This window comes from Arthrobotrys flagrans, assembly GCF_004000055.1.
Source record: "Arthrobotrys flagrans strain CBS H-5679 chromosome Unknown unitig_1, whole genome shotgun sequence".
Classification (NCBI taxonomy): domain Eukaryota; kingdom Fungi; phylum Ascomycota; class Orbiliomycetes; order Orbiliales; family Orbiliaceae; genus Arthrobotrys; species Arthrobotrys flagrans.
In genome coordinates this window covers 4,621,216-4,642,983 of record NW_027137556.1, presented here as the reverse complement: position 1 = coordinate 4,642,983, position 21,768 = coordinate 4,621,216, and the positions used below count along the sequence as shown (strand labels likewise).

At 46.2% G+C, this 21,768-nt stretch overlaps 6 protein-coding genes across 7 annotated transcripts; 2 read left to right on the top strand and 4 right to left on the bottom strand.

Moving 5' to 3' along the window:
• Positions 1-180: 180 nt before the first annotated feature.
• DFL_009379 (uncharacterized protein) lies at positions 181-2,280 on the bottom strand (the record flags this gene model as incomplete). Its single annotated transcript, XM_067639252.1, has 2 exons — positions 181-2,051; positions 2,115-2,280. The coding sequence occupies 2 exons, from the start codon at positions 2,278-2,280 to the stop codon at positions 181-183; spliced, it is 2,037 nt and encodes a 678-aa protein (XP_067487060.1).
• A 564-nt stretch (positions 2,281-2,844) lies between these two features.
• DFL_009378 (uncharacterized protein) lies at positions 2,845-4,218 on the top strand (the record flags this gene model as incomplete). 2 transcript variants are annotated; one of them, XM_067639251.1, is made up of 7 exons in its annotated part: positions 2,845-2,914; positions 2,975-2,986; positions 3,076-3,085; positions 3,149-3,261; positions 3,330-3,372; positions 3,432-3,597; positions 3,649-4,218. In XM_067639251.1, the coding sequence occupies 7 exons, from the start codon at positions 2,845-2,847 to the stop codon at positions 4,216-4,218; spliced, it is 984 nt and encodes a 327-aa protein (XP_067487059.1). The 2 variants fall into 2 exon arrangements, with proteins under 2 accessions (XP_067487059.1, XP_067487058.1); XM_067639250.1 differs by having other exon boundaries at positions 2,870-2,918.
• Positions 4,219-4,270: 52 nt separating this feature from the next.
• DFL_009377 (uncharacterized protein) lies at positions 4,271-4,964 on the bottom strand (the record flags this gene model as incomplete). The annotated part of the gene is made up of 2 exons (XM_067639249.1): positions 4,271-4,613; positions 4,669-4,964. 2 exons carry the CDS (start codon positions 4,962-4,964, stop codon positions 4,271-4,273), a joined length of 639 nt encoding a protein of 212 aa, XP_067487057.1.
• A 521-nt stretch (positions 4,965-5,485) lies between these two features.
• Positions 5,486-6,169, bottom strand: DFL_009376 (uncharacterized protein; the record flags this gene model as incomplete). Its single annotated transcript, XM_067639248.1, has 2 exons — positions 5,486-6,073; positions 6,152-6,169. The coding sequence occupies 2 exons, from the start codon at positions 6,167-6,169 to the stop codon at positions 5,486-5,488; spliced, it is 606 nt and encodes a 201-aa protein (XP_067487056.1).
• Positions 6,170-10,425: 4,256 nt separating this feature from the next.
• Positions 10,426-12,096, top strand: DFL_009375 (uncharacterized protein; the record flags this gene model as incomplete). Its single annotated transcript, XM_067639247.1, has 1 exon — positions 10,426-12,096. One exon carries the CDS (start codon positions 10,426-10,428, stop codon positions 12,094-12,096), a length of 1,671 nt encoding a protein of 556 aa, XP_067487055.1.
• Positions 12,097-16,317: 4,221 nt separating this feature from the next.
• Positions 16,318-17,142, bottom strand: DFL_009374 (uncharacterized protein; the record flags this gene model as incomplete). Its single annotated transcript, XM_067639246.1, has 1 exon — positions 16,318-17,142. One exon carries the CDS (start codon positions 17,140-17,142, stop codon positions 16,318-16,320), a length of 825 nt encoding a protein of 274 aa, XP_067487054.1.
• Between the last annotated feature and the right edge of the window lie 4,626 nt (positions 17,143-21,768).

Here is a 21,768-nt window from a genome sequence, read left to right as displayed (position 1 = left end):
CTACCTCCGATATTCCTTGTAGTAAAAAAGCGAGGTGCTAGCTCTGTGTAGAGTATATCATGATCCTGATTATGTTCCTGAAACACGGAATCCGACCTCTCTTAAGAAATCGGTCAGTTCACCTGAGCAGCCGCCACCTTGACTTCCTCTTTCGCAACAACCTTATTTTGGTTATCGTTACTATTCTCCCCCCGCATTTCTGAACGCATACATCACATCCCCCGCCCAAATCCCATCCTTCCCGATCTTCCCCGCCTTGACATCCTTCTGAATCCTCTTTCTCACCAAATTCCCCGCCTCATTCGCATCCTCTCTACTATCATGTCCCTCCGCGTTCTCATTCGTTTGTATGAACCTTCCCAGATGCGTCTTCACCAGATATTTAAGACTAAACCTCATCCCGGGCGTTCGATGTCGATATAATAAAGCAGTATCAACAATACGTGGGTGTATGATTCTCATACATTTCAGATCGTTATCGAGCGAATGGCCTATGATTATTGTTGAGGAGTCGATGTGGGTAAAGAGGATTTCGCGGGCTTCGAGGGGACTCGATGCTCGTAAGAGGATTTTGGGATCTTTATTGGTTTCTGCGGAAGGGTTATAGGGGAGTGCGGTATCGAATTGTTCCTGTGTTACGCCGGAGAAACGGGTGTTTAGGTCGAGGATTTCGCCGTAGGGCTGGACGAGGATGTCGACTATGGGTTCGTAGGTTGGGAAACGGGTTGCCGTTAGGCGGATTACTTCGAAGCCTTTGGTTGTGAATGCCATTTCACAGTCCATGCAGATTGCCTTTTCGATGGCCTTCGAAGTCTCCGAGGGAGCTGGTGTTTCCGAAGGTGATAATGCTGGTGCTGAAGGGGTTTCGACGAATTGCCAGATGCTGGCGAGTCGGACCGGGCTTTTGACCATGAAGACGTGGTTTGTATGTTCTACACAACCTGGTGTTTCCCCCGGCGGTGTTGAGCAGCAACCCCACTGTTTTCTGCCGCCTTCGGTGACAAATCTTCCATAGTGATGGGTACAACTGCCGCCTGTTACCCAACTTCCGGTTTCCGAGTCTCGTACTTGGAGGACTTGGAATCTGGTTTTACAACGATCGCATTCCTCCCTTCCTTCTGCGGCTTCGAGACCTTCTTTTGTTTTACGGATGTCTTCTTCTGATGGTGGGAGGACGACGTATTCGGCTGCCTTTAGAGTTAGGAGGGTGGAGACGTATCCTCCTAGAGCTGTGACTTCGGCTTCCGGTGTTAATCCTGTTATTAACTCTTCGTTTCCATCCGGTAGATTCTTCCTCCGCCTCTCCTTTTCCTTTTCCTTTTCCTCTTGTTCCTTTTTAAAATCCTCCGGTTTCATCCTCATCAAAGAAAATATTCGATTCCTCATGTGACCTTTATAAGCATGAACATCCTTAATGGCCCATTCGGCTTCTTCATCGTTTGCGAGTTTTATCATCCTCTGTTTTCCCGCCACGGTCATTTGGCTGTCCGGGTCCAGTCGGATGTATTCCTTGTGCAGTTGTACGAGGATGTTTAATCTATTTTCGAAAGTGGTCGGGGGGCGAGGAACGGTACGCGGAATGAGGCGTTCGGGTTCTCGAGGAGGGCCTGGTTTCGGCTTTCCGAAGTCGAGGAGGAGTTTTGTGGCATCCGATTCGGAGAGTTGGGTGGATGGCTGGTTCGGTGGGGCGGTATGCAGGTTTCTTACTGCTTGGGTGGCGGTAGATTTTAATGTCGACGAAGATGAAAACGGTGGACCTGCTCTCTCTATCCTCGTTTTTGTGACTATTCCTGTCGTTTTATCTGTTGTTTGGAGTGTAAGGTACCTCCCGGCTTCGGTGTCCTGGGAACTAGGAGGCGGCTGTTGTGACGGCGTTGAAGATGAAGGAGGTGAGGAGGAAGAAGGTTGAGGAGTTGGTTTCTTGAGAATGGATTTGATGATGGGGTTCGAGGGGGCTTCCGTGGATTTGATGTGGTGGGTATCGTCGATCCTACGCCTCTTTGGCGGCGGAGGGGGAGTTGGACTGCGCTCATTTCGGGCGGCAGCTTTGGCTGTGACTTTGTTATTAGCGCCTGTGTATACTTCGGTCCTTGATATCGGAGAGGGGTATATACATTTTGTGCTTGAAGATGCTGATGTTGATGTCGATATGGATGTAGATGTAGGAGCGGAAGAGTGTTCGACGACTACAGCCTGATGAGAGAACAGACAGTTCTGTAAACTACACGTCGAGACCTTCGGACAGGGCACGGATTTGAAGAGACCAGAAGGACGAAACATTGTTGTTATCGGTAGAGAACCGGCTAGTCAACTTTTGGAGGATGACGATAATCGAGAAGAGGCGAACCGTATGATCATTGTCGGGGGAAGGAGAGGGAGACGGCGATGGTGGATGGGGTGAGGTTGAGAATAACAGGACCAGCGCAACACAGATGTTGGATTATGATTGTCGGACTGGATTGGGATGTAAACTCCGCGAGGAATTTGTGCAGTAGAAGATTTAGACGATATAAAATACAGAGAAATATAGCATGAAGATAGATACAGATCCTGGATTAGAAAAAATTAATCTTTTCGGGTATCGTCTTTGCAAAAAAGCTGCATGGTTAAGGTTAACAACCTTGTCCCGAGCTCGAGTCGACAGCACTAGCCGAATACAGTTTTCTGTTTGAACTTCCCCGGAAATATCTTAGTCCCCCCGGCCCACACTCAAGCTGTTAGGCTGCGGACTGGGGAAGATATAATTACTTGCTTTGCTCCCTCTTGTAAGATCAAATATTTCCACGCGAGTCTTATTTTTTTTTCGCATTTAATTGGTATCGCATCGTCAGTAGACGGGAGAGGATGACGGATCAGACTGGGAAATCACATGCGCCGCACCGGGGATTCATTGCTGGTGTTTTCTCCGGCATCGGTGGGTCCGTATCTACTCCATCGTATCGCGATCGATGCTGACATTTGTTCGAATTCGTAGCAAAGCTATCAGGTATCTATTCAAACCGATACGGTTTCTTTCAATGCGCAAATATGCATGTTAAAGATATTGACCAATTGATCTGTGGCGCCGATGTATAGTGGGGCATCCGTATGAACCCCTCCATATCAATGTCCATCGATATAAAATCCGAAATTAATTTGATATAAAAAGATTCGACACCGTCAAAGTCCGTCTCCAGACCTCTCCGGCCTCCCAATTCAAAGGCCCCCTCGATTGCGTTCTCAAAACGGTCAAGAATGAAGGTATCCGTGGATTATACAAAGGTACTCTATATCCACTATCTTACATCTATATACACTACGTATTAATACAAATTACGATTAATATACAGGAGCGACCCCTCCGCTGGTCGGATGGATGTTCATGGACTCGGTGTATGGAACCCGCACGCACCTGCTCCCCAAACCATCGACTTGCTAATTAATGTTTGAAGCATGCTCGGTTCTTTATCGAATTACCGCCAGCTCCTCCTCGACATCGATAGCCCTTTCCTTCGTGCGAAACCCCATCTGGATGAACCGGGTGGTCGCTCCGATCTAGACCCGATCCCAAAACTAAGTTCCGCGGGCCACGGCATAGCCGGAATCCTCGCCGGATGGGTATTCCACCTTCTTCGTCTTCCCATCAAATCCATCTCTAATATCTTTTAGACCGTCTCTTTCATCGCCGCCCCGATCGAACACGTCAAAGCCCGTCTCCAGGTCCAATACCACACCTTAAAACACACACACCCCGCCACCCCCTCCACAATAATAAAACCAAAATACACCGGTCCCATAGACTGTATCCTCAAAATCTCTCGAGAACATGGGGTCTTCTCCATCTTCCACGGTCTAAAATCAACCCTAATCTTCCGTACCTTCTTCTTCTGCTGGTGGGGGTCGTACGACCTTATAACAAAATACCTTCAACGAAACACAAGCTTATCCGCACCGGCTATTAACTTCTGGGCTGGCGGGTTAAGCGCCCAGGTCTTTTGGATAACGAGTTATCCGAGCGATGTTGTTAAACAGAGGATTATGACCGATGAGTTGGCGATGGATAAGAGAAAGCATAGGACTTGGTGGAGTGCGGTTAGGGGGGTGTATAGGGAGAGAGGGTATATGGGGTATTGGAGGGGGTTTTTGCCATGTTTTTTGAGGGCGTTTCCGGCGAATGCGGCGGCGTTGGTGGCGTTTGAGAGTGTGATGAGGGGACTGCAGAGTATTGAGGCGGAATAGATTCTTTTGAAGGCTTTGTAGGATACGGTTGATCGATAGAGATAGGTATAGATTAAGACGATGGGGTGTTCTCGCCGTCTTTGGATTCTTTATCTGAATTCTTTTCGAGGAAGTCTAGTATTGCAGTAAGGTTCCCGTCTTTACTCCTCGGCGAAACATCCTTTTGTTCCTGGGATTGGACCGTTTGAGAAGCTGCCTGTCTAGCAGCTAGTTTTGCACTTTCAAATTGCTTTGAGATCTTATGTTGAACTTCGCTCGCCATCTTTTCTTCCTCCTGTGTACGCGGACGCCAACTTAGTCGTGCCTCTGGCGTAGGTTGTGCGACCAATTGATGGGGTAAGAATCCAAATTCCGTTTTGTAGACTTCATACGCCGGGACATCGAGTGGATGTGTACTTTTCCATCATCATCAGCATCCTTCCACAGAAATGTATAAAAAGATAAACCTACTGAAGTAACGCCCTAACCGCCGCCTTGGTAGTCTTCTTCCCATGACACAATATTTCAACCTTAACCTCCTCCCTGACATTCAATACCCCCGTCTCCCCACCTGCGGCCCCAACCTCAGCTCTAAACTGTCCGGTCCCATAACTCGAAAAACAACATCTGGTATACCTCCCACCACCTAACACCCCACCTCCAACCTCAAAAATCGCATCTTTGATACGATTCACGGAGTCCACGGGGGCGTAGAAGATTAATTTGTAATCGGCGGTTTCATCGATGGTTCGTTGGATCTCGGTCATTTTGTAGATTGAGAAACGGGAGGTGGGGATGAAGCGGCGGTAGGTGGGGAGGAGTCGGTGGATGGGGGAGGGGATTCACGGAGGTGAGGGGTGGTGGGGGGTGGTGGGAGGTGACGGATTCGACGAAGGAGGTCCATGATTGGCGGGAGGTTGCGCGGCGGATGGGCAGGCGGATGAGGAGGGGGTAGGAGGGGTGCATGGTGAGGTTTCGAGGGATGGGGTTAGTGGGGATTCGGGGAGGGATGGAATTCGGTGGTGGGGAATTGCAACAAGCAACGCAGATTCTTACCTTCCCCGCGATGTCCACGTTAACTCTACCAAGCAGCTTGACATCAAGGAAGTTCTTGACATATCAAGAAACTACAATATCATGATATCGGGTGATTCCATGGCAATATCTTTCTTCAAAATATAATCAATACGGGGCTATTCACACCAAAGCATCATTTTCAATTTGATCAATCATACTACAAATATCAAAGTATCCCCGATATCATTACTTCCACAAGATATACCAGAATTTATAGACTCTTATCCTTCAAAACATCATAAGGATTCTCCCCTCTCCCCTCCCCGCTCCCACCCTCAGGCACACCCGGCTCCCTCGCATTCCTCTCCAAAAACTTCTTTTCCGCATACCGCCCGGGATCCTCATCACTCCCAATCTCCGGCTGCTTATCCACCACGTTCACCCCTTCTCCGAACCCCCCCTCATCCTCCTTCTTCTCCTTCTTCTTCCTCCCAGCAACTTCATCCCAATCAACATCCTCCCCGTCCCAATTCTGTCCGTAATGCGGGTTTACAAATCCCTTCCCCGTTCCCTCAGTTTCATACTTTTCTTCTTCTTTGGTATCAATACGGGCGACGCCGACATGCCCACCGCCATCTTCACCCGGGTGGACTCGTCGGACGCCGATGGTGTCGTCGCCCCGGTTTAGGGTGGTGTTTGCGGACATGGCGGAGAGGATGCCTGCTGGGTTTCCTTTTGAAAAACTACCGTTTGAACGCAGGGAGGAGGCGGCGAGGGAGTCGGAGAGGACGGGGCCGGAATGTTCGAGTTTTGGGGAGGTGGAGGAGGAGGTGGTTTTTGTGCCTTTGGTTGGGTTTGTCTGGTTATATTGGATGTGAGTTAGTATATGGTCGGAGAACTCGTCGCCAGACTCCCTAACCGGTGAACGGGGATATACTTTTTGGTAATTTGACATAATACGGTTATTTCAGCAGGATACTTGATATTTCGTAGGCTTATTTTTGCGAAGTTAGGTATATTAATTAAATGTCTACAACCAGGCCCGTCTGGCCGCGCGAGCTTTTTTATATACGCTTACTACTTAAAACATATTTGCGTTGACGACACCTCGACGGCACCCCGACGTCACTCGGGGGCGTAGAAGGTACTCCATTGATCTACGGACGTTAGAAATTTTAACAAAATTCTAGTCTGTGTTTTTAGAAAGGCTAGAAGGATTTTTTTCGAAATTCTTTGGGAGATGGGATATTTGAGCGCGTTCGAGAAATTACAGTTTATTCGACACGTGGTCAATAACATCGCTGGCCATGATACTGAAGTCGAAACGAAACAATCCAAGCCTGACCTGACTGACGGCCGAAACCCGAATATCGATATCACGGAAAAACAAAAAAAAAAAATCGATTAAAAGGCTTGGAATATAGTACTAAATGACGCCAACGAATTCAATTTCGATGAAAAACAATCCCAAGGAAAATAAACCTTATACATAAAAAACGTGCAAGCGTGGGGGTGTTCATTATCGCCCCGCGGTAGGGCAAGTTAAAGTCAGGCAAGCAAAGCACCACAGGCGAGCCACTCAGCCGAGCTCGTTTCCAAACTCCCAAAGCTGGCTGACCTGAGAAAAAAAAACCTGTTAAGGTGCTCCATTATTCCGAGCAAGGAGCTCAAGTGGCAACCTCGGTGCACAACAGCAGCGCCCTTTGGAGCGCCAGAGCTCGAGGGTGATATATGTACGAACTCACCTTCCGTAAGATGTGAGATTCGAGGGATGTGGTTGAGGGCGGATATTTTGAATTTTGAGGGACCGTGTGACCTGGCGAGATTTATTCGGTTGGAGTATGATTATGATTACTCTGCCTTTTGAAGTCTTTGGAATGCTCTTCGCGTCGGATGGCTTGTATTAATTATCAATTACATCATATTGGAGATCGGGCCATGAAGCTCTAAACTTGGCAGATGGGAGTTCCCGAGCTGCTTGCTGCACTTTTTTTCAAAAATTTGCGACCGCGGCCGCCGGAAGGAAAGGCGTGATGAGCTCGAGGTCACAGGCCTTTTTTAACACCCTTTGCGACCGAGTTAGTTGGCTTCAGATTGTATCTCATGCGCGATACCCCGTGCATAAACCCAACTTTTTTTTTTTCATGCCTACGGGAAATTTTCTTCCCTTCCATAAAAAATCCTGGAACTTCGGGACGGATTTTCGAGTACCTAATAGTATCAGGCAGCATTTACGGAAAGCTTAAAGGCGGGAAGGAGGGAGGCAAAAAACCTCGAACGGCCCGGATGGAGGTTCCAGATGTCGCTGTTATACGTATGTAGCACGAATCAGGCCGTTCTCAAGCGCGCCTTCGGAGATACACCAAAGGCAACGGATTATCTCGGGACGAACTTCGCAATACCCGTCTCTCTTTTTTTCTTTCTCATATGACAAACAGGCCTTGGCGAATCGGCCCAGAATGCGGTTGTGAGACATACTTATTCTGGTAATTGGAAACCCGGAAACCCCTCTTTCGTCAAAGCCTACGGATGTGGTAATGATTTAGGCGGCGGAGGACTCAATTTGGGAAAGTGGTCTAGGGTCATTAGGCTGGATCTGGGGTTTTAATTGAATTGGGGATGCTGCTCCGGCGAGCCTCCTTTTTTTCTCATTGGGAATTCCGGGATACGTTGGGGAAGAGGTTATTGATAACCATAACTTAGCTGGCTCCAGGGTTGTGCATGCAAAATAACCGACATGTCACCGTCTCGTGCTTGTGATATCATACGAGGGTTTGCCGGCCGAGATGTATGGTAGCATATAGACATAGATGACATGTCTATCGAGGTGTATACCAGGTACCCAATCCGAATTCCATAATACGTAAGCTTTACTTTATACAAGGTAGCTATCGCTGGCTGGTAGACTGGAGACACATGAGCATTACATGTTCCTTGGTTGATAAAATGGCCTGCTTATATTACCTCGCATAAGGGAAATGCGGAGAAATATGACATGTAATGTGCATTTTTGGGGTCGTTTAACTTTCTGGATCATGAGAATCACCCCATACGGGCACAACCATATCATATCGAAACAGGTGTATCAGCCCAACGAGAAGTCACGGATTGTTAATAATTCCTTAGCTGTTAATTCGGAATTCGAGGGGCTTCTATGGAAGGAAGAAAATCAAGCTATCAGCCCGCCGCTTGGTATTGCCATCTCTCCTTAGGCGAGAAAGACAGCAAGATTTCAGATTTCAGGCTTTTCGGAAGAACGCGACCAAGATTTTTGGTGTTTGACACAAAAACGACGTTATAATGGTCTCACGAGTTTTTACTTTTTGATGGTTGATTTTGTCTCGAGATAGGTAATTAGGTATTGGGAATGTCAGACATTGGCAATTATTCGAAGGACTGGATATCGACAAGGGGAGACTCAATTATATAATCTCGCCTCTAAAAACTCTCTTTTAGAAAATGTCTTGGGTTTTGAACTGGGCTGATGCAGGTCTTCCTTTTTGCGGTTCATACCTGCAGATCAGAGACATTTGGATTTGACACCTTTGTTCGAGAGGGCGTTTAAAGACATTGAATTGAAATCCAAGCCAGGTCATTCCAATGGCGATTTGCTTCCGGGGCCGTGATTGCACAGCTTACGGCAGCTCCTCCTCCTGTGCTTCCCCACTTCAACAGGATACTTTGTGATAACCCTCAAGGTCTGCAATTGGAGCTAACATACGTGTGTAGGACGCACTGGACCGTTCGGATGTTTCCCTTGCCCGGACTTGCTTTCTCGTGAAGTTTTTCGTTGCCGCTGGCCTGTCCTCTGTCTCAGTTTGCTTATTTTTCTTGGTTCAAGGCCGTATGGGTAGGACCATCCTATCCCCGGGAAACCCGTAGAGAAGCCAGAATCGGCCCATTCACACGAAACACGCATACACAGTGTCAGTTGTGTGTAGCGGTGCAAAAAAATTTTTTCTTTTCGTTCGGTTCCGGTCGTACCCTTTTTCTTTCTCGTTGAATCAAATTTGGGCAGGCCACTGGGGCTGGTTGGTCTCGCATTGCTGGCACACAGCAAATTTTCTTGGGGGGTATATCATCAATCGCGGGACCTCGCCGTGATTACAGGAAATCATTTTTTAAATATATATTTTGCTATATATCTCCTGATAATTCCCCCTCTTCTTTTTTTATATAATAAGTGTCAAAAAGGGCAAACTCGTCAAGACGAAGACAAATAACCTCTCTCGAAAAGCTCAGGGAAATTGGAAATGACTCTGGCCAGAAGATTCGGATCGAAGATTTCGGCCTTTCCTTCTCAATAATACTACCGAAGCCAACACAATACTCGGATTTCCGTCCAGTCGATTATATAATTTCTATTATAGACGTTTCGGCCGCCACACGCCTCCTCCGATATCGATCGATATTTATATCTCTCTTCTACGAAAATATATAGGGAGGAAACCAAACCCCTGGAGAAGTTTCTATTTAAGGAAACACGCACACACCATCGACATTTCTCCGAACAGGAAATTGAGGAGAAAAAAAAGATTAGATCTAAAAGATAACAAAACGGAAGATCTAGCGTCAAAGAATAACGTGCAGCGCCGCCCAGGCGATAGGCATCAATTTTTCTGCCCAAGTTATACTATCTAACTCTTGAGGGAAAAAAAAAAGTGGATACCAACTGCAAGTGTGAAAGCAAGCCAACCGGACTATTATCACGCAAAGAAAAAAAAAGGAAGACGTTTTCAACGTTTGTTATTATATCGGTTCGACACCTCAGTCCGCTGTTCGGAGTATCTGCGACTTTGCCAGTTAAATACCTCATACGACCGTATTGAGAGCACATTCGTATAATTAGATTTTAATTCCCCATTGCAAGATCTATCTTTGAAGGGAGGCTCTCAGTACCCACATTTGTTTCTTACCAGGTACGTACTTCCACATGATATATCCTTATCACCTCTTGTCGATACTATTCAAGTAATCGGTCGTTTTTTTTTTTGTATTTTCTAATGAGGTGTTAAATAATAGGCTTTCCGCTTTCGACAGCAAATTGCCCGACAACACATAATTTGCTTGAGGTCAAATTGCAACACTCGCAGATTAAGATTATATTGGAAACTTCGTCCCAACTGCATCAATCTCGGGCTAAAGCATATAGCTATTGTGCTTCTTCCTTCTTACCAGCCGGTCTTAGTATTTGCTCAAACAGGTTTGCAAATGTCTGCAAATAAGACCCTCAAGCTGCTCAACAGCATCACTTCTACTACATCAGCTTCTCACCGACGACGAAGAAGTTCAGCAGCCGTTACTGCTGCTGCTTCGACTCTGGCTCCGATGTTCCAGTCCACCGTTCCACCAAACTTCTTCCCTCACTGCAATCAGACTCATCCGCAGCAGCATGGGCAGAATCATAGCCATCATCCTCATGGTGGTGTGAATGCTACTGCTTATCAGCAGTTCCTTCCGGTGTTTGTCACGCCTACAACACCGGCGTCATCCGACCTTCATACATCCTATCACGGCACCAACGTCACTTCCCCACCACCTTACTATTTCCACACCCCGCCTATCAGTAGCGTCGGTGGGGCAGGGGGTGCTGCCATTGTCGGGAACGGGAAAAATCAGCAGCAGGCACAGCAGCAGCAGTCATCTCAAGTGCAAGTCCAGCAGCAGCAGCAGTTCCTTTCAGGGCCTCAGGCGGGTGCTCACGGTGCCAATCACAGCCTACATCACACGAGAGCGGGCTCCTTACACCAGGATCTTCTAAATAAGAAGCACGCCTCCCGTCCTTCGATCTCTCAGTTCTCTGTCGCTAATTCCTCTCATTTTCAATTTGCATTCGAAGCTCAACCTCCTTCTGCTCGCGATTCCGTTCATAATAGCTCTATTCATACGACAAACGGTAATATCAACACTCCTGCCGTTGCACCGACGACCTACTCGAAGCCTTCTGCTCATTCTCGACAGTCTTCTTTGAATCAAGTTCAAACTGTCACTCAACCTCAACAGCAGCAGCAGCAGCAGGTAGTTGATAACCCTGGTTTCTCGTTCTTGTGCTTGAACCCCGAACCTATCCAAACAACAACTGCCCCCCAGCCCGTCGTTCAAAATCAACTACAAACCCCAACTACCCAAGGCTTCCTCCCTGGTGGATTTTTTTCTTTAACTCCGGAGGACTCGTATCCTCCACTGTGCACAACATTCGCTCAGCCTGCAATCACTCCACGTGAAACCCGTATTAACTCATACTTCCCAATCATGCCTGTCAATCCTGTCGTTCAGCAGATTGCCCCTCGCACCGGATATCCCACCGGATACCATCGACCGAACTACCAGCGTTTGACCAAACACGCAATCTCTACTATCGACTCCCGGGATTCTCGTGAATTCCGCTGGAACCGTGTCCTTCGCTATGTTCACGAAATCTCAGCCCCACACGGATCCAAGTTCCCTCCATCGGAGGCATGGATCCTGCAGCAACGTCAACGAGTCCTCCTAACCCCTCGCCAAGATAGCAAAGGAGATGCTCACAGCCTTTGGGACGGCGGTTCGCTCGGTACTAACGGCGTGGACGATTTCATCTGGGATGATGATATTCAAAACGGGAAACGTTTCACCATCCCGCCAAAGAGTCAACAGGGTGATGATGCACCTTGTGAAGAGGATAATATGGTTTTCGCGCTTGAGGCATCGAAGGCTGATTCCGACCTTGCGTTCGGTTATGAAGTCGATGATACCAACTTTTGTCCACCGGCTAAGAGGACCAAGAGCAATGAAAGCCAGAAAGCGGCCAGGAGGGGATTGCATGAGTACCTTGCTGCGCTCAAGTCATTTGAGCTTTCGCACGCTCAGGATATGAAGCACGAGGCACCGCTTACGATGGCTTGATACATATCTTTTCGTTTCATCTTTTCTACGGGAGGTGAACAAGTGTGCTTTCCTGTTCTACCTTTATAATGATCCCTTTTCGGTTTACTAATGAAGGGTTGGTTTCTTGGGTTTTTCCATCGCCGCTTTTTCTCTCGATCTCCCTTGCTTCCTTAGTATTGCTCCAGTCTCAGTTCATGCTGTTTATTAGCGTGGGTTTTTCCATCTTCCTTTTCCTATCCAGACCGATTCTCTTTTCTTTTTGTCTCAAACATGCACGGCCGGCGTTATCCATAATGGGAGATTTCTATAGGGGATTTGAAATTCTGTCGATGTCTTTTGCTTTTTCTCTCTCTGCTCTTCTTTGTTTTCGCATGTTGCTCATACACGACATACCCTATAGACCGTCCATTTCCTCTTTTTTCCCTGCTCATTTTTCTTTTCTATCCCTAAATCCTCCTCCTCTGTTAAGCTTTACGACCTCCTTTTTTGTTACTTGCATCGGTGGGTTTCAAATTTTGGTTGTTTTTAACGTCAGTTCTGCTTTTGTTATCGAGATTGAGAGATACCCCGCTCCAAACAACCCCACTTTATGTTTCTTTTAGTACTTGGTCATATTCATTACTTTCGTTAAAAGAGATGGGATATATTATATCAGTATCTTCCTTTTTTCTTATCCTGGTTACCGAGTTTATAGACTTCGTTTCGATTCTTTTGTAGATTTTTTGAGCTTATACTTTTTTTTCACGGGAGGGATTTAAGATTGGGTAGGACGGAAGAAGATGGGCGGATCGAGGGCGGTGTAGATATGAAGGAATGAAATTATTATAGACTTATAACACCTAAGGATTTTGAGGACGTAGCTGTGAATTCCGTATGCGGCGAGGTTATTTTCAGGCACGATATAAATCCTGCGATCTCATATTCGCGACGAATCGGGATTCTATCCTAAATCCCGAAAGCAGCTGAAAAAACGAACTCTGCTATAAACATTTCAGCCTTCTTTTTCAGATCTTGCGTGTACGTATGGATCTGAGGCCAGTCCGATGCGAGTACTTTTTTGTTTTTGTTTTTTGGTTCCTGCATTTAGGGTGTTGGTCTGCGGCGTTTGCATTTGAAAGAGTCAGAGCTGCGCAGCTAGCTAGCTGCAAGGCACATTCCTGTGTGCGAAATGGAGGGTACCTGCTGCCGCTGGTTATTGATCAGGGGTTTGTTAATATTCCTGGATCTTTCGAAACGGTATACCAGCTATCTATTTCGTTTACAAAATAACAGTAGGTAGAAGCCATGTACACGTAAGTCCATGAAGCGTGAAGTGGGTGGTGAGGAGAGGTGTTGTGGTACCGTCACATGTTGTAATTTTTTGGAATATCAAGGAGGTACCATGTGACGGTTATGATGTAGTAGGGAAATAGTAGATGGGGCTGGGTAGATCTAGGTTTAGAAGGGTATGTACGTGCTGGGTTATCAGAAATCAGGTAAGGGAGATCTAGGCCCAGAGTTTGCTTTTTGCATAGTTTAGATCGTGAACCAGAGGACGTCATTTAGGACAGGTGGTTTGGAGATCCTTTTGATGATTTTTTTTAGGAAAAGAGGGTAGACTGCAGCTGGGTACGAGATTAGGGAGACTGTAGTGTAGGTTAGGTACGGGGCGACTTGATCGGCTTTTTGTCTTTTTGATTTTGATTGTGCGCGTGAATGGATGGAAAGTAATAGATATCATGGGTTTGTAGCTTCGAAGCGCGAAGTCTGGGTACCGGACGGCGGGTCTGTTGTTGGATTTTAGTTAGGACAACACGACAATAGCCCGGTAGCAGACCCGTAACTATACCCCCATGCACCGACTGCTCTACGATCTACTGTTAGTTGCGATTTTCCCTCAATGATGTTGAATAAATAAATGTAATCAAAAAGAGTTATAAAATGCATCAATGCTCGACTGATACGAGTGGACACTTAACTCTCATCGTCCATTTGACTTGATAGCATAGCAAAAATCATTAACAAAATTCTAGAGCTGAATATCCATTCGGTCGGCAAGTTGAATATTGTATTCAAGCTTAATTGAAACTACTCGATATGTACAGCCACACAATGCTAATATAAATATTATAAAATAAAAGACAAAAACCATCATGTTGCCATTTATCATCTGCCATCTCCCATCTTTCCGAACCGCACCCCCAATAACCCCAAAGTGGAGAATACGAAGCAGGTATTTAAGCTCCAAGACCTGGCTCCAAGCTTTTGGCCAGTCTACAGACAATGGGGACTCCGGTTAAATTGTCAGACTTGCGGACGCCTTCGACGCGTTCTCTTCGACATAAGTATTATATTGCCAATTTTAGATCGAAAATGCCTCGATCCTCGGCTCAAGCTAGTTGTGGAGAATACAAACGTAGTTGAGCAGTCGCTAAGCAGTCGGAAAGTTGGGGGGTTATGTGGGTCGGACGCCAGCCTCAGCGTCGAGGTGGCAGCTTCGATCCTCACGAAACACCGGTTGATGCTTTCGACCCCGCCCGAGGCCGGTAACTATGACTCGTCTGTTAATAACGCCACAAAAGGTATAAAGTGCTGTCCAGGATTTTCTTATCGTCGTAATTGGTTTTACGTTAATAATTTTGTTATTTATCACAGCATAGAAAGATATTCTGGATAAGTCACGAGTGGACCTCGCTTTAACTTGTGAGGCTCACATCCGAGATATAGCCTTCGTCCATGCCGATGGTACGTACTTTCTACGATCATTTTCAAATGCAACCCAAGATTTCGCTTCTCAACGAGTATTCGATCACCACATACCTTCTCGCAGAAGACATTGTCCCCAAATCTTAATCCTCTGTAGGCGTTGGCTCTACACTGGTTTTCTTTCTTTCTTTCTTTCTTTCTTTCTTTCTTTCTTTCTTTCTTTCTTTCTTTCTTCTTCTTCTTCTTCTTCTTCTTCTTTTTTTTTTTTTTGGAGAACTCTATGGCTATGGGGTTTCAAAGGTACCCGAGATTTTCAGGTAATAGTTATCAGCATGGACTTGAGTCGGAGGACGAAGCTTCTTGTATTTGATATACTTTGGGGGGGGGTTGACGTATAGGGACTGACGTACCTACAGTTGTAAAAAATAAGAACAGAGAGATCAAATATAATTTATAAAACCACGTCTATGAAAGCTATATTCAATTAACCACTCTTTCGCCCGCTGTAGACCAATGACCGATAGAGCAGAGGTATAAGAATACAAACACAAATAACCGATATCGATACTCAATATCAACTTTTTGAGGGTAAAGCATAATAGAGATATAATGCGTAATTATTAAACTATACTACAATTAACATTAATAAAAAAAAAACAAGATAAATAAGAAAACCTAAGAAAAAGCGCATATGAGGAATGATAGTAATGATGATTATTGTTACACCGGATGCAAAATGAGCGAGTGGTATGATAACTTTCGTCTCGAAACTTCGTTCTAAAACCAAAACAGAGGAAGAAAAGAAAGGCCGTCACGATCTGTGAGACTTGCAAAAAACAGGAAAAGGAAAAGGAACGAATGATTATGATAATGATGATGATAGACAGACAGATATATGTATATGATATGATATGATATGATATGATAGGTGAATGAAAAAATTATAATACAAACACCCCCAAAGAATCCTGAACAGTCCTATAAAACTCCGGGTATCGATGCAGCAAAAAGACTTTAAACGGAAAAGCGGAAGAGATTTTTGATGGGCGAGGAAGCGTGTGTTTTCGAGTAAAAAGAACAACTGAGACAAAGGGAAGCAAGTATGTATATGTAAGTGTCGACGTTATACACCCCCAACAAAACAAGGGAAAAAAAAAAAAGGTTATATAAAACGAACGATTGTTTTCGCTAATACAGATAGACACAAGCAGAAGAGACGAACGGACAGAGCGCCGATGGTAATGGTATAAACTGAACAAACAAGAAGGCCTTCTTCGTTTATAAATAATCGGAAGGGAACGGCGACCCGAGGGAAAAAAGCAGGTTGCAAGTACAAACCAAGGAAAAGTGAAGTAATGATAACATAAAAAGTAGCGAGTTTGCGCACTTTTTTCGTAGTGGAGAGTTTGTGTATGTTGCTTGCGTGTGTTCTGATGAGTGAAGGGGAGGTTTATATATGTGTACGTTTTTTGCCTGCCGTTTTTTGTGGATGGGTATTCATAGTAGTGAAAAGGTAGGTATTGTGAATCGTGGAGAGGTGTAGTCGAGGGATTTCTAATCCTCGTAGATGGTTTCGAGGTCGAAATCCGATCTTCTTTCGGCTCCGCAGACACTCCATCTTTGCCGTCGCTTGCTCTCACGGAGGGACATGTTGTTCATGGAGGAGGTTACCAACGAGAGACCGAGTCCGATTGTGTCGTCTTCCTTGTCCTTTTTTTCCTTTTCCGCAGCATCACGTTGTTGTCGTTCTTCCTCCTCTTCGAGGATGGCGAGAAGTTCGCCGTCTGGAGAGTCCTCGATGGTTTCGAGGCTATAGGTTGTCAAGGAAGGCGAGCAGCTACGGGAAGAAGTTGGACTCGAAGCATTGCTAGTCAAGGATGGAGGGTAGCTAGACAGCTGGCTATTGACTCCCGGGAACACCTCGGTTGCAAGATATGCCGGTGGCGCCTTTGGAGGAGTTGGAGGCGGCGGTGTGGCTGTTCTCAAAAAGGACGGTCTCTTGGCAAAGGGAGGTAAGTTGAGAGGGGTGGACGGGAAAGTCGGGACGAAGGAGTTCCTGTAAGTCGGGCTGGCTGGAGTTGTCGTCCATTTTGGAGAGGCCGGCGGCGGACCCTGGGACTTTATCCGGGTTGGCAAAGGGAGACTGTGTGCTCGGATCATCGAGGGAGGAGGAGAGACTGAAGACGAGGATTTGGAGCGGATATGGGATCTTCTCCAGGAAGGTGTCGACGAGGTTGAAGCTAGAGCTGAAGATATATCGGTGGACAGAGCTGCTCGAGTCTTCTGCACCGTTAAAGGCGGCGAGCTAGATGACGGAGACGGCGAACGGGAGGCAGAGGGAGTCGAAGGCATCGACGAGGAAGGGATCGGAGCGGACATGGTGAGGTTTAAGGACGATGGAGGAGGTTGGACGGCCCCGTGCTGTCTTTGTGGATGTGTGTGATCCTTCGTAGCCGGCGGGCTGCGTTGGTTGGGAGGTCAAAGAATGAGTCCAGTCGGGTCTAGGCCGCCGCTGCTAACTGCTAACCACTGACTCTTAGATGCCTCGAGATATAAGAAATCCCCCACGAAAGACCACTACTTCGATCCTTTTGTATCCGCTCAGACACGGACGGTTCACTCTTCTAGCCCGGACCCACTCGTTATTCTACGCTTGTGCTTGCCTTTGTACTCCTTTGCTTCTTTCCCCGGATTTTGATGTAAGGGAACGACCCGTTTGTCGACACGGCTCGACAAAAAAAAAATTCTGCTGCAATCGGAGAATTTGTCGAAATGCAAGCCGATAAGGTCGAATTCCTTCGTTCGTTCCCAAAACTCGTCTAGCAGAGCGAGCGGGGCTACCTCGGATCGAAAGTCCTGTTTTTTGTCGTTTTTACAGGTACTTAAGTAACTAAAAGGCAGCAGGACACGGCACGGATTCCTGACCGAAAAGTGGTGAAATATTTCTTTGGGAGAGAATGAAATCGAATCCGTCGAAACGGGAACAGAGGAGAGAAGGGAAAGACGGGTTGGAAAAATGTCTTGGGAGGTTGTGACTAGGATGAACAGGGCATGTGCGTCCTCTGCATGCACACCAGGATCTAACTATGGTTACTCGTCCAGTCTCTTGCTTGCCCTCGAACGAACCTCTTGATACGGTTATCTGGGGAAAATATTGCGTGAGTCGAATCGAGTCCGGTCCAGTACGAGTTCGGGTCCGACCGAATTCGAATCCGCTTCCTCAGGGGAATAGATACTGCAAACAGCAAGGTCGGCTTTTTTTCGAAAAGAAAACGATCCCGTCCCTCGCCAAAAGATTCCAAGGTTAAAAACCCTTTTTTGTCGGTTAAAAAAAGAGGAGAACAAAAAAGTGGCCAAAAAGATGACTGCTACCGTTTATCGATGGGAACTCCGAGGTGGATATATACTGGGTGAAGACGAATGAATAATAGCCGAATTGGTAATCGAAATCGAAGCTTTTTGTTTTGGGTGAGTGAAATCAGAATGGTTGACCGGAACCTACAAGAATCCGAAAAAATAACAGTGAATTAAAATGGTTTATGAGAAATGTGTGTGAGCAACATGAATTCAACAAGCATCATGGGATCTTTTGAGGAGTTCAGAAAACGAGAGGGATCCAGTCATATATGTATTATGTATGGCCATGGGGCACGGATTGGAACTGGATTGGCATCTCAAAGCCAGAAAAGCAATTCAGCCTTCGAAACAATAAGCCAAGGGCGACAGCCCTTTCCTAAACTTCCTCGCTATTTCTCTGCAGCTACTGCGATAAAGTCGGAATAAGAAATATAAATATCAACATCGGCTACCCACGAGGTGGTGGGTTTAAACTCTTTGTTGGCTTTCGCGGCGTCTCAGAAAAGTCCAACCTTCGCACGCCTCAGGACGAGACATGCCTCATCTTTTTCTCTTCGCTGGGATGGATTCGATTTTGAGCCATTAAAAAGTCCCAAGTCAGCCCCCGGAACGGGGAAACCGGTTAGCAGAAAAAGCATCCTCGGTCTTCTCGCAACCTGGTTAGGTTTCCAGCTCTTGCGAAGAGAAAGAAAGACGCCGAATCCCTGCTAGAATGGATTATAGGGAAAGCCCAAGTGCCACTGGCGGATTCGGAACCGTTCTGGGAATAGTTTTGAGAATATTCTTTCGACGTGGAACCAAAAGGGCTGTGCACCGCCATATGCTCCAGAAAGGAACCGTGAACTATCGGCCTATGATAACATCTGTTCAAGCTATGTATTATCATGCGGTGAACAATAACTTCCAATCGCTAAGAAATCCCCCATGAGAAAACCTGTTGTATCGAAAAACAGTAACGTAATCATGCAGCAGGGGAAACTCAAAGAAACGAGAAACTAAGGTCTTGGTTCGAACAAACCCGCTGGGTGAGAAATGGTGCCTAAGCCATTTAGACAAGAAGTCTAGGCCACGAAATAACCCTTCACCGCAGTAGCCGCCCTCTCAAGCCCCATATCGCACCGCCAACCGCATAGTACCTTTGCTTCGTTGTTTTCCAACTATTTTCCTGCAAAATATGGCATCACGGGGGTAGCTAGTCCTGTATCTGTTCTGTTATGTAAATCGACCGCCGTCAGGAGTCTGGACACATCAGGCAGCCGTGGCCCGATTCCTATCCCCGTCGTTCATCCAGACGGAAAATTTACAATGAGATCCCGCCACACACTACCACTCTCAAACACCCTATTCCCTGGGTCGAAAAACTTTTGGAGGGTTCCAACAGACAGGATAAGCTTGTTCCCCTGCGCCAGTGAAAACGTGGGAATACCGCTTTAAGATTGAATTAGGAAATATAATGAGAAAAAGGGCACACCAAGCAAAAGGAACCTGCACAAAAACAGGAACATGAAACAACCCCCGGTCGCGACAGGAATTTGTTTTTTGGCTGTGTGTGCCACGCGTGTACTTTCGAAGATTATGGTTTACATGCCATGTCTACAAGTTACGAATGACATGACGACCACCTTTTCGAGAGTTCAGAACATTGGCCGCCTGGAGGTCAGACTCTATAGACGAAACAAAAGTTAATTGCTGGTGTCATCGGTCCGGGAAATATTTAACCAGAAGCAAAACAGGTTCTTTTTCAACGAAAAGCTTATCGACATTCTACAGACGCCAACGTACTCGAGTATCTAATACAACATTGTTAAACTCCAAATCTCAAGATTCTATTTCAGAAGTGTATCTGCAAAATGTAGGAGCAAGGGGCAAGGAAAAGGCATTATTTCCACCAGTGGCGCAGAAGGCAAAAGGAAAACGCTCTATGTGCTGCATGTTCCATGCATCAGTTCGACGTTCCCGTTCAAACCTTGGTATCAACTCTGTTTTCCGTTGGAAGAAGGAGAAGTATTTTTTTCTCTCCCTTCGCATCAAGAAAACGAAAAGAACTTCATGCGACGGACGTCGAGAAGAACGGCGGCGGTAACAACGGGGTTTTAGAAACCCGCCCGGTGGTCAAAAGCGGTACCTGTTGGATTCTTTATTTTTTAGGAATCCGTGCGAAGGTGTCTAACATCTGGTGAAGCCCAAAAAAAACAACAATAAACCATTAATAGTAGCATAGGTACTCGACTGTAATGCCCTTGACGTTCATGGTCAGGGGTGCATAAGTAGACTCGACTCCCGTTTCTTTTGGCAACTATCGATCTGGCATGTTGTGTGTAATCTTAAAAATGTTGAAGATATATTCCTATATATGCCCTTAGGTAAAAATAAGGGGGTAGGGTGTACGAACCCCACCATGTGCATACCCAAAGATCTTGAGAGATCTTGAAGAAAAAAGGGGATCGCATTTTCGCCAGGTCCCTGCCAAGCCAAGGGTTTCCGTCCCGCCTCTAAAATTACACTTTTGGGTTTCTTTGAATTTCTAGAAGTCTTCCTAAAGAGATTAAACTGGAGGTTTTGATGGAGAATCAGGGCGTCGGATGTCGATGGACTTGATCCATGGGATTTTTGGGAGGTATCATATTGGTTTGTTCCTTCATTCGTTTTAGAAGCCGTGCGTTGTAGCGGGTTATGTTTGGAGCTATAGGTGGTGCGGCTTTGATGTTGTGAGACGATAGTAGAGGCGCAGGCGGCCCGAAGAGGCGGCGAAAACGGGTTTTTGCTGCACTGCATTGTTTAACTTTTATATTCGGTCGGGTTGATGCGGTCCGATAAGAATTTCGGAAAGTTGTGGGATAATACCTATACGGAGGAGGTATCATCCAGATGTAGTTCAGATTTGTTGAAGTCCGATCCTGTTTTCCGCAAAGAAGAAAATGCCTCGAGATGATTTTTTCTGCAAGCGTGCAGCTGCAGACTGGAATAAGATGCCACTGCCGTAAAACCCAGCTGACCAGGCTGAACGGCAGGAAGCAGGTGCGGGCCGTCGTATGTAGGTCTTGTTTTAGGCTGGGGTTGGGTGCATACAAAACAACAGGGTTAATACAGATATTTCTATACGGAGATTGGTGAATGAATGGGAGGAGTATCATTATTGCATAGCAGTCAACCTATCTGCTTAAGTATTTATTGCATGTTAACTTTATGCTGCTATCGAGCGCCCGGACTCGAGGCTAGCCGCTATCGTAGTCTTACAAATACTGAGGTAGTATTAAGTAAAACTATCAGGTAAGTGTACACAGTAGAAATCGGGGAGGAATTACAAATGCCTGACAGGTTGTACAAGTTGCCAGTTGCACTTCATTCTTTACTTGGATGCAAACTCGCTTTCGGCTTTTGTCCCCGAATAACCCTACATCTTCGGAATCTCCCTATTGAGATCAACTCTCACTCTACCCCTGTTGTCCAAAATTTCGGCCATTATTCGCCTTATCCCTCACTTTAAGGCAGAGGTTATAGCTGAAGCACACCGTCTGGGTACGAGAATCAGTGAGAGCCATATGCTGTCGTCTTGATTGTCTGGGCAATCGTTGACGGGTCCCAGATTCCAAGTTTTTCGTTGCGGTTGTCTCCGTAGAATGTATGACAATAGAATAGACAATGGAA